This window comes from Dendropsophus ebraccatus, chromosome 11 (genome assembly GCF_027789765.1).
Source record: "Dendropsophus ebraccatus isolate aDenEbr1 chromosome 11, aDenEbr1.pat, whole genome shotgun sequence".
Classification (NCBI taxonomy): Eukaryota; Metazoa; Chordata; class Amphibia; order Anura; family Hylidae; genus Dendropsophus; species Dendropsophus ebraccatus.
The window spans coordinates 57,189,412-57,204,801 of NC_091464.1; the positions used below are offsets into that span (position 1 = coordinate 57,189,412).

A 15,390-nucleotide genomic window follows, 5' to 3' on the forward strand; every position below is an offset into this window, starting at 1 on the left:
TTATGCCTATCTCTTGATGATGATTAGAGTTTTACCTAAACATAAAATAGCAGCAGCTTCTCCAAATGGCCTTTTATTAACCCCTAGACGACCCAGGACGTAGAGTTACGTCATGGAAGTCTGTCACCAGACGACCCTGGATGTAACTGTACGTCCTGGGTGGTTCTCCCGATATAAAGCGCGCTCCGGAGCGGAGCACGCTTCATAGCAGGTGGGGGCCGGCTGCAATCAGCAGCCGGCACCTCACCGTTAAATACCCCGGCCGCTGCAGCGTGTCATTAAGTGTAAGTGACAGGGGGAGTCCCCTGTCACTTACCGATTGGGACCCCCGCAGTGTGACTGAGCCTGCACAGATAACACTGTGGCATAGCAATAGCAATGATCAGTGTACAAATCAAACAAATGTATGTAAAAGTCCCCCAAAGGGACTTCAAATGTGTAAAAAAAAAAAAGTTAAAAACACTATTACACTACCCCAAAACCCCTCCCCCAATAAAAGTTGAAATCACCCCCTTTCCCATTATATAAATAAAACATATAAAAATATATACCATAGCGTGCGTATTTGTCCGATCTATTAAAATATAACAAGCGGCATTGTGATCGGAGAACGGCGTACACGAAAAGAGGGGAAAAAGTGCACGAATTACCGATTTTATGTTCCATTATATATATATAAAAAAATTAATAAAAAGTGATCAAAACGTCTGATCTTCACAAATATGGTATTAATAAAACTAGAGATCATGGCAGAGAAAATGACACCCCATACAGCCCCGTAGGTGAAAAAATAAAACCGTTATAAGCGTCACAATAGTTCCTTTTGTTGCCATAAGCAAAGTACCTGGTTTACCCAAAGGTTAAAACATAACTTTTATTTGGTAATAAATAAGACGTTACCCAGTTGTGTAATGTGTATATATGTGCTCTTATTAAAATAGGGGCATCGTAGTGCTCGCTTGTATTTCGAGTAGTAATATTATTGACTGTATTCACACAGTATGCGGTACTTTCGTTAGGGATACAGTGTTACAACAGTAATCTCACAGTTGGTGCTCCCTTAAACCTGGGGGTTAACTTCACCACCACAGTATTTAGATGCGGAGCCCGTTATGCTGTCGCTGTTTAGCGTACATCTGGAGAGAAATTGATACTATGTTTGCATTGCAAGATATGTATCCAGCGGCTGTTGTGGTTCCCTGTGTCTATGCACGGACCCGGGATACCAAATCGCCGTATGGTAATTTGCCAGAGGAGTGAGCAAGACGGGTAACTCCTGTATCGTATCAGAGGTAAGTGAATATATACATATAGGGCGATGCACAAGTTGAGCCCTGACTGCAGGCTGGCAGCGCCGTCCTCACTCAAGACAATGATGTCACATATCACATGTAACTAACTACTTCCCTAAATTCATTATAGCGTCTCAGTACAATGTCCCTAATTAAAATTGCCAAGCCTTAGGTCTAACTAGTTTCGTCAGATGCTCTGACTTTCTCAAAGTAATCGGCTATAAGCGTCACAATAGGCCCATTTTAGTAATAATTAATTGCCAAAAAAAAAAAAGGATTTCATAATATATATATATATATATATATATATAACATTAGAGAATCTGCGTAAACCTGCATATGGTTGTGTTCGGACTGACCTATAGAGTAATGGTATCATGTCGCTTTTACCATATAGTGCATTACGTAGACACAGGAACCCCCCAAACGTTACCATATTGCATTCTTTTTTACAATTTCACTTATTTATATCTTCATAAATAATAGCTTTTGGATTCCATCATACATATTATGGTAGAAGGAAAGACGCCATTACAAAGTACAACTAGTCCTGTAACAAATAAGCCATTACATGGCCTGTAGATAGAAAACTGAAAGTGCTGAAGCTCTTAGAAGGGGAGAAGGGCATACCTCCCAACTGTCCCGAATTCCGCGGGACATTCCCGTTTTCAGGGCGCTGTCCTGCGGTCCCCTAACAGCACCCAGTGTCCCACATTATATGTGGCCCCACCGAAAAAAACAATAAACCAGTAACTCACCTGTCCGCCGGTCCCAGCAGCTCCTCTCAAGGCAGAGCGTGCACTCCCGTCATACTCTGGGGCAGGCAGCAGGGTATACAGACACTGACTGTTCCGGAAGTGACCTGCAGCCTCCATCATGAATCACTTCCGGTACAGGCAGTGTCTCTGTACCCCGCTGCCCGCCCCGGAGGATGATGGGAGTGCGCGCTCTGCCGGGAGAGAAGCTGCTGGGGCCGGGCCACACAAAGGGGATGATTGGCTACTATGTGTGGTGCTATATGGGGAATTTGCTACTATGTGGGGCACTATATGGGGGATTGGCTACTATGTGGGGCACTATATGGGGCCATTAGCTACTATGTGGGGCACTATATGGAGGGATTGGCTACTATGTGGGACACTATATGGGGGCATTGGCTACTATGTGGGGCACTATATGGGGGCATTGGCTACTATGTGGGGCACTATATGGGGGCATTGGCTACTATGTGGGGCACTATATGGGGCCATTAGCTACTATGTGGGGCACTATATGGAGGGATTGGCTACTATGTGGGACACTATATGGGGGCATTGGCTACTATGTGGGGCACTATATGGGGGTATTGGCTACTATGTGGGGCACTATATGGGGGCATTGGCTACTATGTGGGGCACTATATGGGGACATTGGCTACTATGTGGGGCACTTAATGGGGGCATTGGCTACTATGTGGGGCACTATATGGGGGCATTGGCTACTATGTGGGGCACTATATGGGGCATTGGCTACTATGTGGGGCACTATGTGGGGCATTGGCTACTATGTGGGGCACTATGTGGGGGATTGGATACTATATGGGGCGCTATATGGGGGATTGGATACTATGTGGGGCACTATAATGGGGGATTGGATACTATGTGGGGCGCTATATGGGGGATTGGATACTATATAGGGCATTTTTAGGGGGATTGGATACTGTATAGGGCACTATTCAGTCAGCAGCATGTGGTGGCTGTAGGGGAGTGGCTATGGAGGGTTGCTATGCGGGCGTGGCTATGGAGGGTGGCTATGGAGGGTCGCTATAAGGGCGTGGCTATGGGGACCACGGCGCACATGTCTCTCTTTGCTCTTTGCAAAAGTTGGGAGGTATGGAGGAGTGAAAAACGAAAGGGCAAAGATCACAATTTGCGCGGTCCACTGGGTCATTTTGGGCTTGGTCCTCAAAGGGTTAACTGCTTAGAATAAGTAATTTGTTTGGGTGATGCAGAAATAGAGACCAGGGAAAGCTTATAAGAGTGCCCATCCTGTCTCTAGCAATAAGCTCAGCCCCTTGCCCAGCCACAAGCCTTTAATGTCTAGTCAGCCTTATCTCCTGGTTAGCAGGTAAAATGTTTTTCCTGAGTAAATGTATTTGTGGTGTCCCACAATGGGTGTTGCTATTGGTAACACCCTTCGCAAAAGTCTGTACTTATAAGTATAAGTGGTAATGTAGCAGTACCTGAATTTTGCCACTAGATGTCGTTATTACAAGTATGTATGTTTAGATAGGAGGAGCTAAAGGGTTATTGTTTTCCTATGTATCACATGGATCTGTACACCAATAAGAGTTCATTCTTCTTCTAACCTATCACCTTTTCTCTTTATATCTTCCACACGCACTCCTCTCCCACTCACAGCACAGTTTACACATTCTGTAGGAATAAAGTCACATGGGTAGTGGAAGTGCCAGGTCTTTTTGCCTTGGATTCTGTAGGGGAAGGACGCAAGCAAGGACGCTCCCTGCAGTAGTCAAGTTGGGCCCTGGCTCCTGCCAGGTCCCCAGTCTTAGTTGTGGTCTAGATGTTGAGCAGAGCACATGTATATGCGAGACCTAGAAACAGTTTTCCTTCAAGCCACCTTATTATACACTATGCAGTGTTAAGCTACTACTAGAGAGGACAATTTAGGGACTACCCCAACCAGGCCTGTATTTAGAGTTCATGCTTCCCTAGGCACCTTGCTTGCTGGAAGGTTACATGCATGGTATATACCCTGGCACTTGAGTGCCACTCTGCTTGATGCCCGCTATTCTCATCAAACAGACGTGATGGAGGAAGGAAGGAGGCCGGGGGCGTCTTAGTTTGGGGACTGGTTCTGTCCAGTGTGGGACTGGGGCACCTGGGGCCCACCAATATACAACCAGTGAGACACAACATGCTGACCTGCTTCTTTCCTGAATTCATCTGTATCTGTGACAAATCCCTACATTTTTACAGCTCTCAGGCTATGCTGGGAGTTGTAGTTTCTCAGTGGACCACCCTTTAATAAATCACTGTGTGCAGAGGCTCCTGTGGCTGCAATCTGTGGGTGACAACCATCAGCCCTAAAGGTCCAGCAATACATCTGTCTACGCTGTACTACAACTCCCAGTATATCCTGAGGGCAGCAGACTGTCAGTAAATGCTGGGAGTTGTAGTGCCTGCAGCTGTTGTAGTTGGGTCCTAGGTGCCTCATACACTGGATGCTTTGTGGCATATAAGAATACATAGATCTGTGGGGGCTCAGTGTAGGGAAGTGACCCCAGAACAGCACTAATAAGATATAGGGGGAGATGTTTTTGTTCTGTCCCCTATTAGTGCTGTTCTGGGGTCACTTCCATGCGCTGAGCCCCCACTGATCTATATATTCTTATATGCCACCTAGGGCCCAACTACAACAGCTGCAGGCACTACAACTCCCAGCATGTACTGACAGTCTGCAGCCCTCAGCATATGCTGGGTTGTAGTGCCTGTAGCTCTTGTAGTTGAGTCCTAGTTTAAAGTTTGCGCTAGTGTACTGTAGTGTCCGCGGGGCTGTGTCAGTACACTACCGCAAACATTACACTGACCCATTTAGACCCCAATGGTACACAGGCTCTGCACACTATAGAAGTGTTTACAGTGCAGTTACTAATGACTCACAGATGACGTCTCCTCCGATTGCCGTCGCTCACTTTTTGCTTTCTTCTCCATCTGGCGCAGCATCATGAAGACTTCTCTGACCATAACTCGTCTGCAGTGTGGGCAGCTGGGGATGACTGGGGAAGGGAGGCAGCTGGGGGTGACTGGGGAAGGGAGGCAGCTGGGGGGGACTGAGGAAGGGAGGCAGCTGGGGGTGGGGCTGAGGAAGGGAGGCAGCTGGGGGGGACTGGGGAAGGGAGGCAGCTGGGGGGACTGGGGAAGGGAGGCAGCTGGGGGGGCTGTGGAAGGGAGGCAGCTGGGGGGGCTGGGAAAGGGAGGCAGCTGGGGGGGCTGAGGAAGGAAGGTAGCTGGGGGGGGGGGGCTGGGGAAGGGAGGCAGCTGGGGGGGGGCTGAGAAAGGGAGGCAGCTGGGGGGGCTGAGGAAGGGAGGCAGCTGGGGGGACAGGGGAAGGGAGGCGGCTGGGGGGGGACTGGGGTAGGGAGGCAGCTGGGGGGGGACTGGGGAAGGGAGGCAGCTGGGGGGGGGAACTGAGGAAGGGAGGCAGCTGGGGGGGACTGGGGAAGGGAGGCAGCTGGGGGAGACAGGGGGGAAGGGAGGCATCTGGGGGGGGACTGAGGAAGGGAGGCAGCTGGGGGGGCTGAGGAAGGGAGGCAGCTGGGGGGGGCTGGGGAAGGGAGGCAGCTGGGGGGGGCTGGGGAAGGGAGGCAGCTGGGGGGCTGAGGAAGGGAGGCAGTTGGGGGGGACTGAGGAAGGGAGGCAGCTGGGGGAGACAGGGGGGAAAAGCTGGGGTGACAGGGGGGGAGCAGCTGGGGTGACGGAAAGGGGGAGCAGCTGGGGGTGGCAGGGGCAGGGCGAGAATCTGGGGAGGCAGGGGGAGCATCTGGGGGGGCAGGGGGAGCCGCTGGGGTGGCAGGGAGAGAATGGTGGCAGCTGGGGTGGCAGGGGAGAAGCTGGGGTGGAAGGGGGAGAAGATGGGGGCAGAGGGAGAAGTTGGGGGGGTAAGGGGAGAAGAGGGAGCAGCTGGGTGGCAGGGGAGCAGCTGGGGGCACAGGCAGGGGGAGCAGATGGGGGCAGGGGGGGCAGATGGGGGGCACAGGCAGGGGGAGCAGATGGGGGCAGGGGGAGCAGATGGGGGCAGGGGGAGCAGACCACCGGACCACGGGTGCCTAGTGGCAAATACGGCCCTGACCCCAACCCAAGCAGTGGATGACTCAGCACAGTGCAGGAGAGTATCCACAAAGAAGTAAAGGAGCTGACCTGGATAGAGCAAAGTTGCTAGAAGCCTAAGCACTCTATCTCGCAGTGTGGGTGTAAACAGAGAACTCTGACCACTCTGCTCATTCCAGGTAACAAGGTCTGGGGCTTGTGTGACCCCCTAGGATGGGTCACCTGACACTGGCGGGCAATAGGTGGTTCAAAGACCAAAGAGTCAAAACAGGGGCACAAGTATTCTCTCTACTTTTAAGTATTTTTCTACCTCCAAAGTTCCAGCAGAGCACAGTACTACATTGGGTTGGGACTCTCTTGACATCCTCCTCTCTACTCTTCTGAACTTTTCTACATCTCAGCACGCAACCCAGCCAGCACGACTGTATCACTCTCTTTACTCTCAAGTCTAAAAGTCCCTGATCAAGACGAAAGTATACTGTATTTACTGTATCAAATATCTTCACAGTAAACAAGATTATATTTATTGTAACAGGACTCTGGTTCTTCACCAAGCACCTACACAGTACTCGGAGCTTCCTTGGGTTACCTCCCCTTTCTGTGTGTGGCAGTGCCAATAGTCTGGGTGGGTCACTACTCCACTCCGGATCACCGTGACAGTTGCCCAAGGGATCCCCAAGCAGCTCGGCAGGTCACTGTCCACAGGGGAAATGGTATGGCCAGCTTACTTGAAATAAAAGCAGGTGTGCCAGCATACTTGTGTGCCAAACTGGCACTGGCGTCACAACTACATAACACCAACGGGCTGGGCTGTACCTCGCCCAACCACCACACCAGTGTAGTCACACTGTTCCATCTAACCTGTGACTGGCCGTCTGTCACTGCTCACCAGCAGGGCAGTCACCACATATTTTCTGATTCTCTTTTCATGTCTGGCACTGCTGTTGTGTACTTTGTGCTACATTGTGATGCTGTTGAGGAGATATTTTGCGTTGTGGAATCGACACCCTAAAGTTACATGAAACTATATCCTGCCTTAAGGTCCTAACGTTTTTTTTTCCTCACATTCCCTCACAGTCAAAAGCACATTCATATATGACATTGTCAAGATTGTAACAACCAAAGCAATTGAGTCAACACATTATTGATGTCAAAATGAGAAAAGGGTTAGAAAATAATGCAAAAAACATCCTCCCTACCTAAAAATCTAAAAAATTTCAACCTGCAAAATAACATCACACAGCAACACTAATGGAAATCATATTTGTTTTCTTAAAAACTACTAAATAACAACCTGACTAACCCTATACTGAAAAGTATGTTCAAAGTTGTTCCGGAATAAACTTATAATTAAACATCAGGCACATCCAACTCCATAGCACACCTAGCGCTCTGTTCAGTCATCCTCTACCTATGTGACCCTCAATTAGCAGGGCCGTATTTACCACTACGCACCATGGTCCAGTGCCTAGGGCAGCACCAGGGAGCGGGGGGGTGCTTTTTTTTGTTTTTATCTTTTTAGTCTCCCACCTCCTGGTCACACTTGCCACTAAATCTGGGGACTTTTTGAGGGGGGTGGGGAGGAGGTATGATCAGGTCTGGTATGGCTGTGACGTCTAGAGCTATTATCTACCAATCTACCAATCCTGTGGTGAGAATTCCTTCAGACATTATGCAGACTGTTCTATTCATTTATGCAATGTGGAAATTTGTTTATGTTTTAAGCAGTTAAAAACCATGAAAATGTGATTCAGACAGAGTTTCTCCATGTAGAGAAATGCACTTCCCCACGCTCCCCAAGATGGGGCGTCTTCAGGATTAGTGCCTAGGGCAGCAGCCCTGTCAATTCTTGGTCATGCTTTCTAATATGTCCTTTTACCAACCAAATTGATTTAAAAAACAAAAACTAAATAAAACTCCACTATATATATATATATATATATATATATATATATATATATACTATAAGAACTATACTGATACTATATTGTATGGCAGATGATTTTTTTGTGCTTTGTTTTCCAGTGTGGGATAACACTATCCATAAAAAGTTGTGTACAGTAGTTAGTATGTTACTGTCAGCAAAAAAGTGTAACACAGCATACAGCGGCATATACTTAGTCACCACCACTACACTAGGACACTGGTTAAACCGGATAACACTGGTATAATACTGTATGGCAGATTTTTTTTTCTAGTCCTAAAAAGGACTTTACAATAGTTGTGGATATAACTGACAACTACTACCACCTATACACTGCTTGACTATTCCTTCCAATATTGGTATATTGTATAGAATTAGCTCACTCAGTCACACTCACTAATTACTACTACTAGTCCTTCAAAGGACTATCGGGTATGTATGTAAGCTAATTGCCTATCTAACTATATAATCTAAGCCCTACATCTGCTCTGTCCCTGCTCCAGCACCTCTCCCTGTCAGCTAACAGAAGGCAAATGATGCGAGCATCTGTAGACCTGGGACTATATAGACTCACCTGATGCAGCTAGCTATTTATTGCTATGACAGCAGCCAACATAGCTGCTACGTAGCAGGACCTCCCTGATTAAAGCTACCAAACACGCATCGAACGAATAGTGAGCTCTAACTAGTATACTCACTCACATCTATTCATCTCGCTTTTTTGCCATGGGTTTTGACGTGTTTTTCACTCCCCACAACCGCAAGCAGAACCGCTCCAAAAAGACACTTCTCCCTTTGAAATCAAAGGGACATTAAAAGCATTTTTTTTGCTGAAATAAAACCCCACACATTTTGACAAGGTTTTTGCGGAAAGGGAGCCTCTATAGTCACACTATAGTAGCTGTCATTGTTTTACCTGTCCTAGTTAAGTTCGTTTAAGCTTCGATTTTGTCAAAACTATGACAGTGTGGATGTCTTCTTATAGGACAGAGTCAATTGTTCTCCTTGTGCAACAATGCTCTAGAGCAGGGGAGTCAAACTCAGGCCCTCCAGCTGTTACAAAACTACATTTCCCATCATGCAAAACCTTTAGTTTTGTCTGTCCAGGCATGATGGGAATTGTAGTTTTGTAACAGCTGGAGGGTCCAAGTTTGACGCCAGTGATCTAGTGGGACCATTATAGTCACAGTGCAGGATTTTTTTTTTTTTGTGGGGGAATTTTTTAGCTGTAAATAATAATGATAAAAGAAAATACCGGTTACATCACAGTCAAATCTCCTCCTCCAGTGTTTAAGTGCATGATTACGCTGCATAACTTCCTATTCACATAGTAGTACCTCAGCATGAAGCCTCTCAGCATACTTGTTTTCCTCTGGAGCTCTGTACAAGGTAAGTCTCACTATTTTAACTACTTACATTGGTAGGAGCTCCCATATTTAGCCTTAAAAATAGAAATCATTTTAACCCCTTCACGTCACAGCCAATTTTGTTTTTTTTGCAATTTTTTTTCATCCTTATGTTTAAACAACCACAGCGTTTTCGTTTTTCAACCAAAAGATCCATATTCTTTGTGACACCAGTTGTACTTCGCAATGACGCACTTCAATTCTTCCATAAAATATGCAGCGAAACTGAAAATAATTATTTGTGCGGCGACACTAGTTTTTATGCTGTTCTCCATGTGGTAAAACTGACTTTTGTTATCTATGTTCGTCAAATCAGTATGATTACAATGATACCCAATTTATATCACTTACGCTGTATGCGCCAATTCCAAATATTGTATGTTTATTGTTTTGCGTTTTTTTTTTTGTTCTTTCTTTAACTTATTTAAGCTCTTAATGACTGCCGATACACATTTTTACAGTGGTCATTAAAGGGGTACTCCGGCGGGGGGGCTCTTTTCCGATCTGGTCAGGGGGGAGGTGGCTGAGGGCAACGACGTCCACTCACCTCCCCGGTTCCAGTGGCGGGTCCCGTATCATGGGGCTCTGGTCCCCGCTGCCCGGCCGCTTCCTGGTCTCTGACGCGGGCTCGAGACATGACATTTCAAGTCCGCTCAGCCAGTCAGTGACAGAGGTGGGATCCCACCTCCATCACTGACAGGCTGAGCGGACTTAAAACGTCATGTCTCGAGCCCACGTCAGAGACCAGGAAGCGGACGGTCAGCGGAGCCCTGCGATACGGGACCCGCCACTGGAACCGGGGAGGCGTGTGGACGTTGTTGCCCTCAGCCACCTCCTCCCCAGCCAGATCGGAAAAAAGCCCCCTGCCGGAGTACCCCTTTAAGAGTCCCTATTCTAGGCCACTGCCTTTTAACAGCAGGACTAGAATAAGGTGCTGAAGGACCCCTGTGCGGGGATTACAGGAGCTCAACTGTCAGTATTGACTTTAAGGATGTTTCTTAGTCGATAGATGTCCACTCCTTTCTGGAGCACACTGGACATTTCTAGAATATAAATAACAGTATATAACATTGCTTTATATGTATCCTTATTGCACAGTACACAATCAAAATCTTTACAGTTTTATTATATTGTTTTAAAGGTGCAGTAGTAGTTAAAAATGTTGCAAAGGAAACAGCGATAATTGGAGGCAGTGTGACTCTGCAGTGTCAGCTGATGACCCTGGAACCAAATGTCATCCAAATCACATGGCAAAAAGAATCTGGAAATTTTACCGGGACTGTGGCTACCAGTAGTAAAATTTATGGGCAGAAACTTCTTGGCTACTACATTAATCGAGCAAAACATTCTACGGCAACTCTAACTCTTAATATCTCGGCAATAACTATCAAGTCTGTGATGCTGGAGGATGAGGGATGTTTTAAATGTATCTTCAACCTGTTTCCACTGGGGGCTTCCACAGGAAAAACCTGCCTCGAAGTCTACGGTAAGACCGATACTGGGATGAGAACTGGAATTTCTGGGCATGACTGGGGAAAAAAGTGATAGCTACATAAACAATAACAAAACAAAGGTCATTTTGGAACTTCCCAAATCTGTAAGACTTCAGTTCTTTCCATATTCTGGAAAACTACCAAAATTTTTTTTTGGGGGGGGGAAGACATTTTGTGTGAAATGTTTATTGATTTGTATCTGTAGGAGAATCTTACAGCACCCCTACAGGAGAAACAAAGCATTACATTTTATATATTTTTTTATTTTTTATGTTTAGAGGCAACTTTGTCAGAACCTAACCTAGAAGTACAAGAGATCATCCACCCTGAGGCTGTGAACAAGCTGTACCTGCTCACCTGCTCTGCCACTGGGAAACCAGCCCCCATCATCACCTGGATACTCCCAAAGAGCCTGGATATAGATCCAGAAAACGACTCTATTATCAACCTGAACGACACCGAGACAGTCATAAGTAACCTTACTCTGCACAGCTCCAGCATCAGGGGTAAGGTGGTGACTGTGACCTGTGTGGTGCATCACCCCAGCCTCAGCTCCGAGAGACATCTATCTACAGCGATAGATGCCACAAGTAAGTTCTGGAATATTTAGTTATTGTTCAGTTAATAATCACGACAGTCACAGGGTCACAAGGAACAGGGATCTATGATGGGATCTCTACAGCTCCCTCATATACCTGAAACAGTAACACTAGAGTTTACAGGGATTGTTGTATTTCACCATTGTCTTTCAGTTCTGCACTTCAGTTTCTACTGAAATTTTGTGAATTCCCATTTCTTAACCCTGCTGACTTCTTGTTGCACTGTGCGTCATCCTGACTTAGTTCTGCTTTTAAAGTTTAGGTTTTTTTTAACGTGATCAGCACTAATTTTCTGAGTTCTGAGTTGATTGTATGGCTCTCCCTATAGTGGCCCTCTACACCAGCTAGATTTCTGACCATGAAAGGACCCTGTGTGACAGCAGATAGGTCTGTGGACCAGTAGGCACTCTGTGTGCCGCCATATGGTGCCTATGTGAGATTGTATTCTTCTCTCGAAAATGCCAGAATACTTCTGTAATATGCCATACAAAATCACAATTTTTATTCAAGGCATATGGAAGTGTGATACAGACCCATACTCCATGTTACAGGTCTCTATAATGTGGCCATGAGTCCTTATAGAAAACATACTAAAAAATAAGTGAAAAGTCTAATAATAATTGGTCAGAATATCACAGGGAAAAAATGTTCTTTGTACAATGTCTGGCAATGTCAATTGTACAGTGTCCAGAATAAGGCAACTAATTTATGTCAGGGCATGAGATAATGTAATGGCTGCTTCTTCAATGACCTGATATCATCTTTCTATTATTCATTTTACAGGAAATCAAGATATGACGCCGTATCTTAATATCATTGTGCCTCCCGTTTTAGCGATTTCTGTAATTCTGACGTTAGCTGTCCTTCTGTTTGTGTATAAGGTCAGTATTATACAGTTTATAACATTTTCCTCTGCAGCGCTGTATAAAGCTCCTGTGCAGCTTGCGGCACGTATCGGCTGCAGCAGCTTAATTCTGGAGAAAACAAAGTTTAATCCCACAGCGTGCCACACTCTGCAGGATGATTGACAGGGAGAGGCACCAGTAACAGGCCTGTCTGCTTATCACTCATCCCTCGCCTCTCCCTGCCACGTGTCGGTAGATTAAACTTAATTTTCTCCAATGTAAAGCAATTGGGCTGATTGCTTCCCTTTAACACTGTGATCCCACTATAGAGAAAACACTATAATTTTCCTGTCAGGGGTTAATGCACTATAACATTCTGAAACCGGACTCTATAATGTCCAGCGGCTTTAATTAAGACAGCAACATTTCAAAGAGCGGATGCTAGCACCATCTAGTGGAGACATTGGGAAGTAACTGTATTGCTTGTGGCTGCAAATGAGTGTTTTCAATTATTATATGGGAAAAAAAATATATATTTTATATATATATATATATATATATATATATATATATATATATATATTAGCGTGCTGAATTGTCCAATCTATTAAAATATAATAATATTGTTCCAGCACTGTAGACTTGGTAGCAAGTTAATGGAAACTATGAACTGTCTAGGGCCATAGGTGTTTAACATGCGTCCCTCTAGCTGGAGACAATATGGTTCCGGATATCTACCATAGCTATTGCTTTTCACTATGAAAATGTCAATCAATAATCTATTTATTGTACTTTTTTTCATTTTAGGGTAAAGTGAAATGCAACAAACACCCAGACATGTATGACTCTCAAATATTATAACTGGATATCCAGAAAGGAATAAGGACTGATAGCAGAACTCCCAGCTGGGGACGTGTTTACAGAATTGGTCTCTGATTTTCAACAATTGTGCATTCTGTATCATCAAGTATCCTTATGGCCCTATTCCACGGAACGATTATCGTTAGTTTTCGGACGATATCGACCGCTACGGACGATAATCGTTCCGTGGAATAGAGTGCAACGATCAGCCGACATCGTTCATGTCGGCTGATCGTTGCAGTCGCTTGTTTTTCCACATGTTGAAAAACAAGCGACTGATATAGCAGCGATCTGCTGCCGTCGCTCCGTTGAATAGGAGCATCGTCAGCAGACGCTGCTATATCCTATGGGCTGCCCGGACGATCTAGCGATCCCCCGGGCAGCCCCCCCGCAGCTCCCCGCCGCCCCCTCCCGCACTCACCCGCTCGCTGCAGCCGCGTTGAATAGCGGCGGCAGCGAGCGGCGAACGAGGAGCAAACGAGCGCTGACAGCGCTCGTTTGCTCCTCCAACGACCCGTGGAATAGGGCCATTAGACTTGAGATGGAATTTCCCTGGTTTACTATATCCCCCTTCCCTCTATGGTACTGTGAACCGCAGGATAGCCAAGTCAGCTGAAAAGATTGCAGATGCTAGAATCAATTGTTCTAGTGTGCAAGCATTTAGAGACAAAAGCCCCACTGTGGTTTGGGGGCTTCCTAATAGACTTTATGTATCTAATGTGCTTGTACTCAACCCCACTGTCCTAAAACACCTCCTGATGATTTAAAGATTCCAGTGGTGTCAAATGAAAGAACACATACACATCTGGCAGAACTGAGCAGGCATATACAGTATATGTGGGCAATGGAGAAAGTAGCATATGGCATCTGCCAGCATCCACTATCTATGGCCCACCATAAAGATCAGACTGTCTGCAGAGCTTACCAATTACTAACCTCTATCATATGCAGCTCTAAAAATATTTGTTCTCCAATACGCAATACTGTGAAGTATGAAGCCCTTATGTAATACAATTACTGAATACAGGTCCATCATGGTAAGTTGGAAGTGATAGCCAGGCTTAGAAAAAACATGTTTGCTTTCTTCTTGTCCTCAGTTTGGGTGTAGGTTTTGCAGCTCAGTTCCAATGAAGTAAAATATGCAGAACTGCAATACCACACAGAAGCTGAGGACAAGGGTTGTACTGTTTTTGCAAGAAAGTTGTGCTTTTTCTGATCCTGGATTATGGCGTTAACGCCACCTAAAAATCAGTATTAGTACCAATTCACACCAGAAATATATATGTTATAGGCAGGGTACTATTTCCTTAATGCACTTCTAATAGTTTGTTATCTTATGTGATTGATAATTCTGTACAAAAAATGGCTGGACCATAGAATAATGAAGCACTTTTGACTCTCGTGTTGCCTAGATTTAGCGCTCACTTGCACTGATTGAATTTTTAACTCTCTGGTTGTATATATATATATCTTACTTTTATACCTCAATGTCAAATATATTTGAAATAAAGATTTTTTTATTTATTATAAAGTGTCGACCCTAAAGAATTCCTATGCATATAAGAGTTTGAGGTTTTGTTTTAGAGGGTATTTTTTTTCCCCCTTACAGTGGCAGTAGATGCACAGTGTGGACATACAATAAAATTTAGTCATAATGCTGGTAAAAATGATTCTATCTAGTCTTTTATTATCTGACAGATTTTTTTAGCCAAAGTCAGGAACGGACTATAAACAGAGAACAGGCCGTAAAGATAAGACTGAGATTTCTCCTCTTTTCAAATCCATTCCTGGCTTTGGCTGAAAAAAATCTGTAAGATAATCTGTCAGACATCTTTTGGTGTAATAGGGCTTTAAGCTGGGAAGCCTATTGGATCCTCACTCTCAAGACAAGATTTCCAAAGGATTTAAATTTAAGGTCCCATCTGTTATATAATTATTGATTTAACACATTCACATTCAACACATTCAAGCCTATTTTTCTTGTAATTTTTTTGGTATCCATTAATTGGATCAACACACGTTTTTCATAAAGCTACACTGGACCCTGTTCTCACTTATAGGTTTTCATATACCTGCATAGGACACTGTTCTCATGAACATTAGGGGTCGCTATTTTTCCTGCTCACCTTTTTCCCACACCT

The 15,390-nt window shown here is 45.2% G+C and overlaps 1 protein-coding gene across 1 annotated transcript; it reads left to right on the top strand.

Annotated features, from left to right (window-relative positions):
* Positions 1-9,380: 9,380 nt before the first annotated feature.
* On the top strand, positions 9,381-13,377 carry LOC138767232 (OX-2 membrane glycoprotein-like). The gene is made up of 5 exons (XM_069944616.1): positions 9,381-9,434; positions 10,593-10,937; positions 11,223-11,534; positions 12,327-12,424; positions 13,196-13,377. The coding sequence occupies exons 1-5, from the start codon at positions 9,389-9,391 to the stop codon at positions 13,247-13,249; spliced, it is 855 nt and encodes a 284-aa protein (XP_069800717.1). The 5' UTR covers positions 9,381-9,388; the 3' UTR covers positions 13,250-13,377.
* The last annotated feature ends 2,013 nt before the right edge of the window (positions 13,378-15,390 follow it).

Coding starts and splice junctions, on each gene's coding strand:
- LOC138767232 (XM_069944616.1), top strand. CDS start 9,389: ATGAAGCCTCTCAGCATACTTGTTTTCCTCTGGAGCTCTGTACAAG. Junction 9,435..10,592: donor CCTCTGGAGCTCTGTACAAG/GTAAGTCTCACT, acceptor ATTGTTTTAAAG/GTGCAGTAGTAGTTAAAAAT. Junction 10,938..11,222: donor AACCTGCCTCGAAGTCTACG/GTAAGACCGATA, acceptor TTTTATGTTTAG/AGGCAACTTTGTCAGAACCT.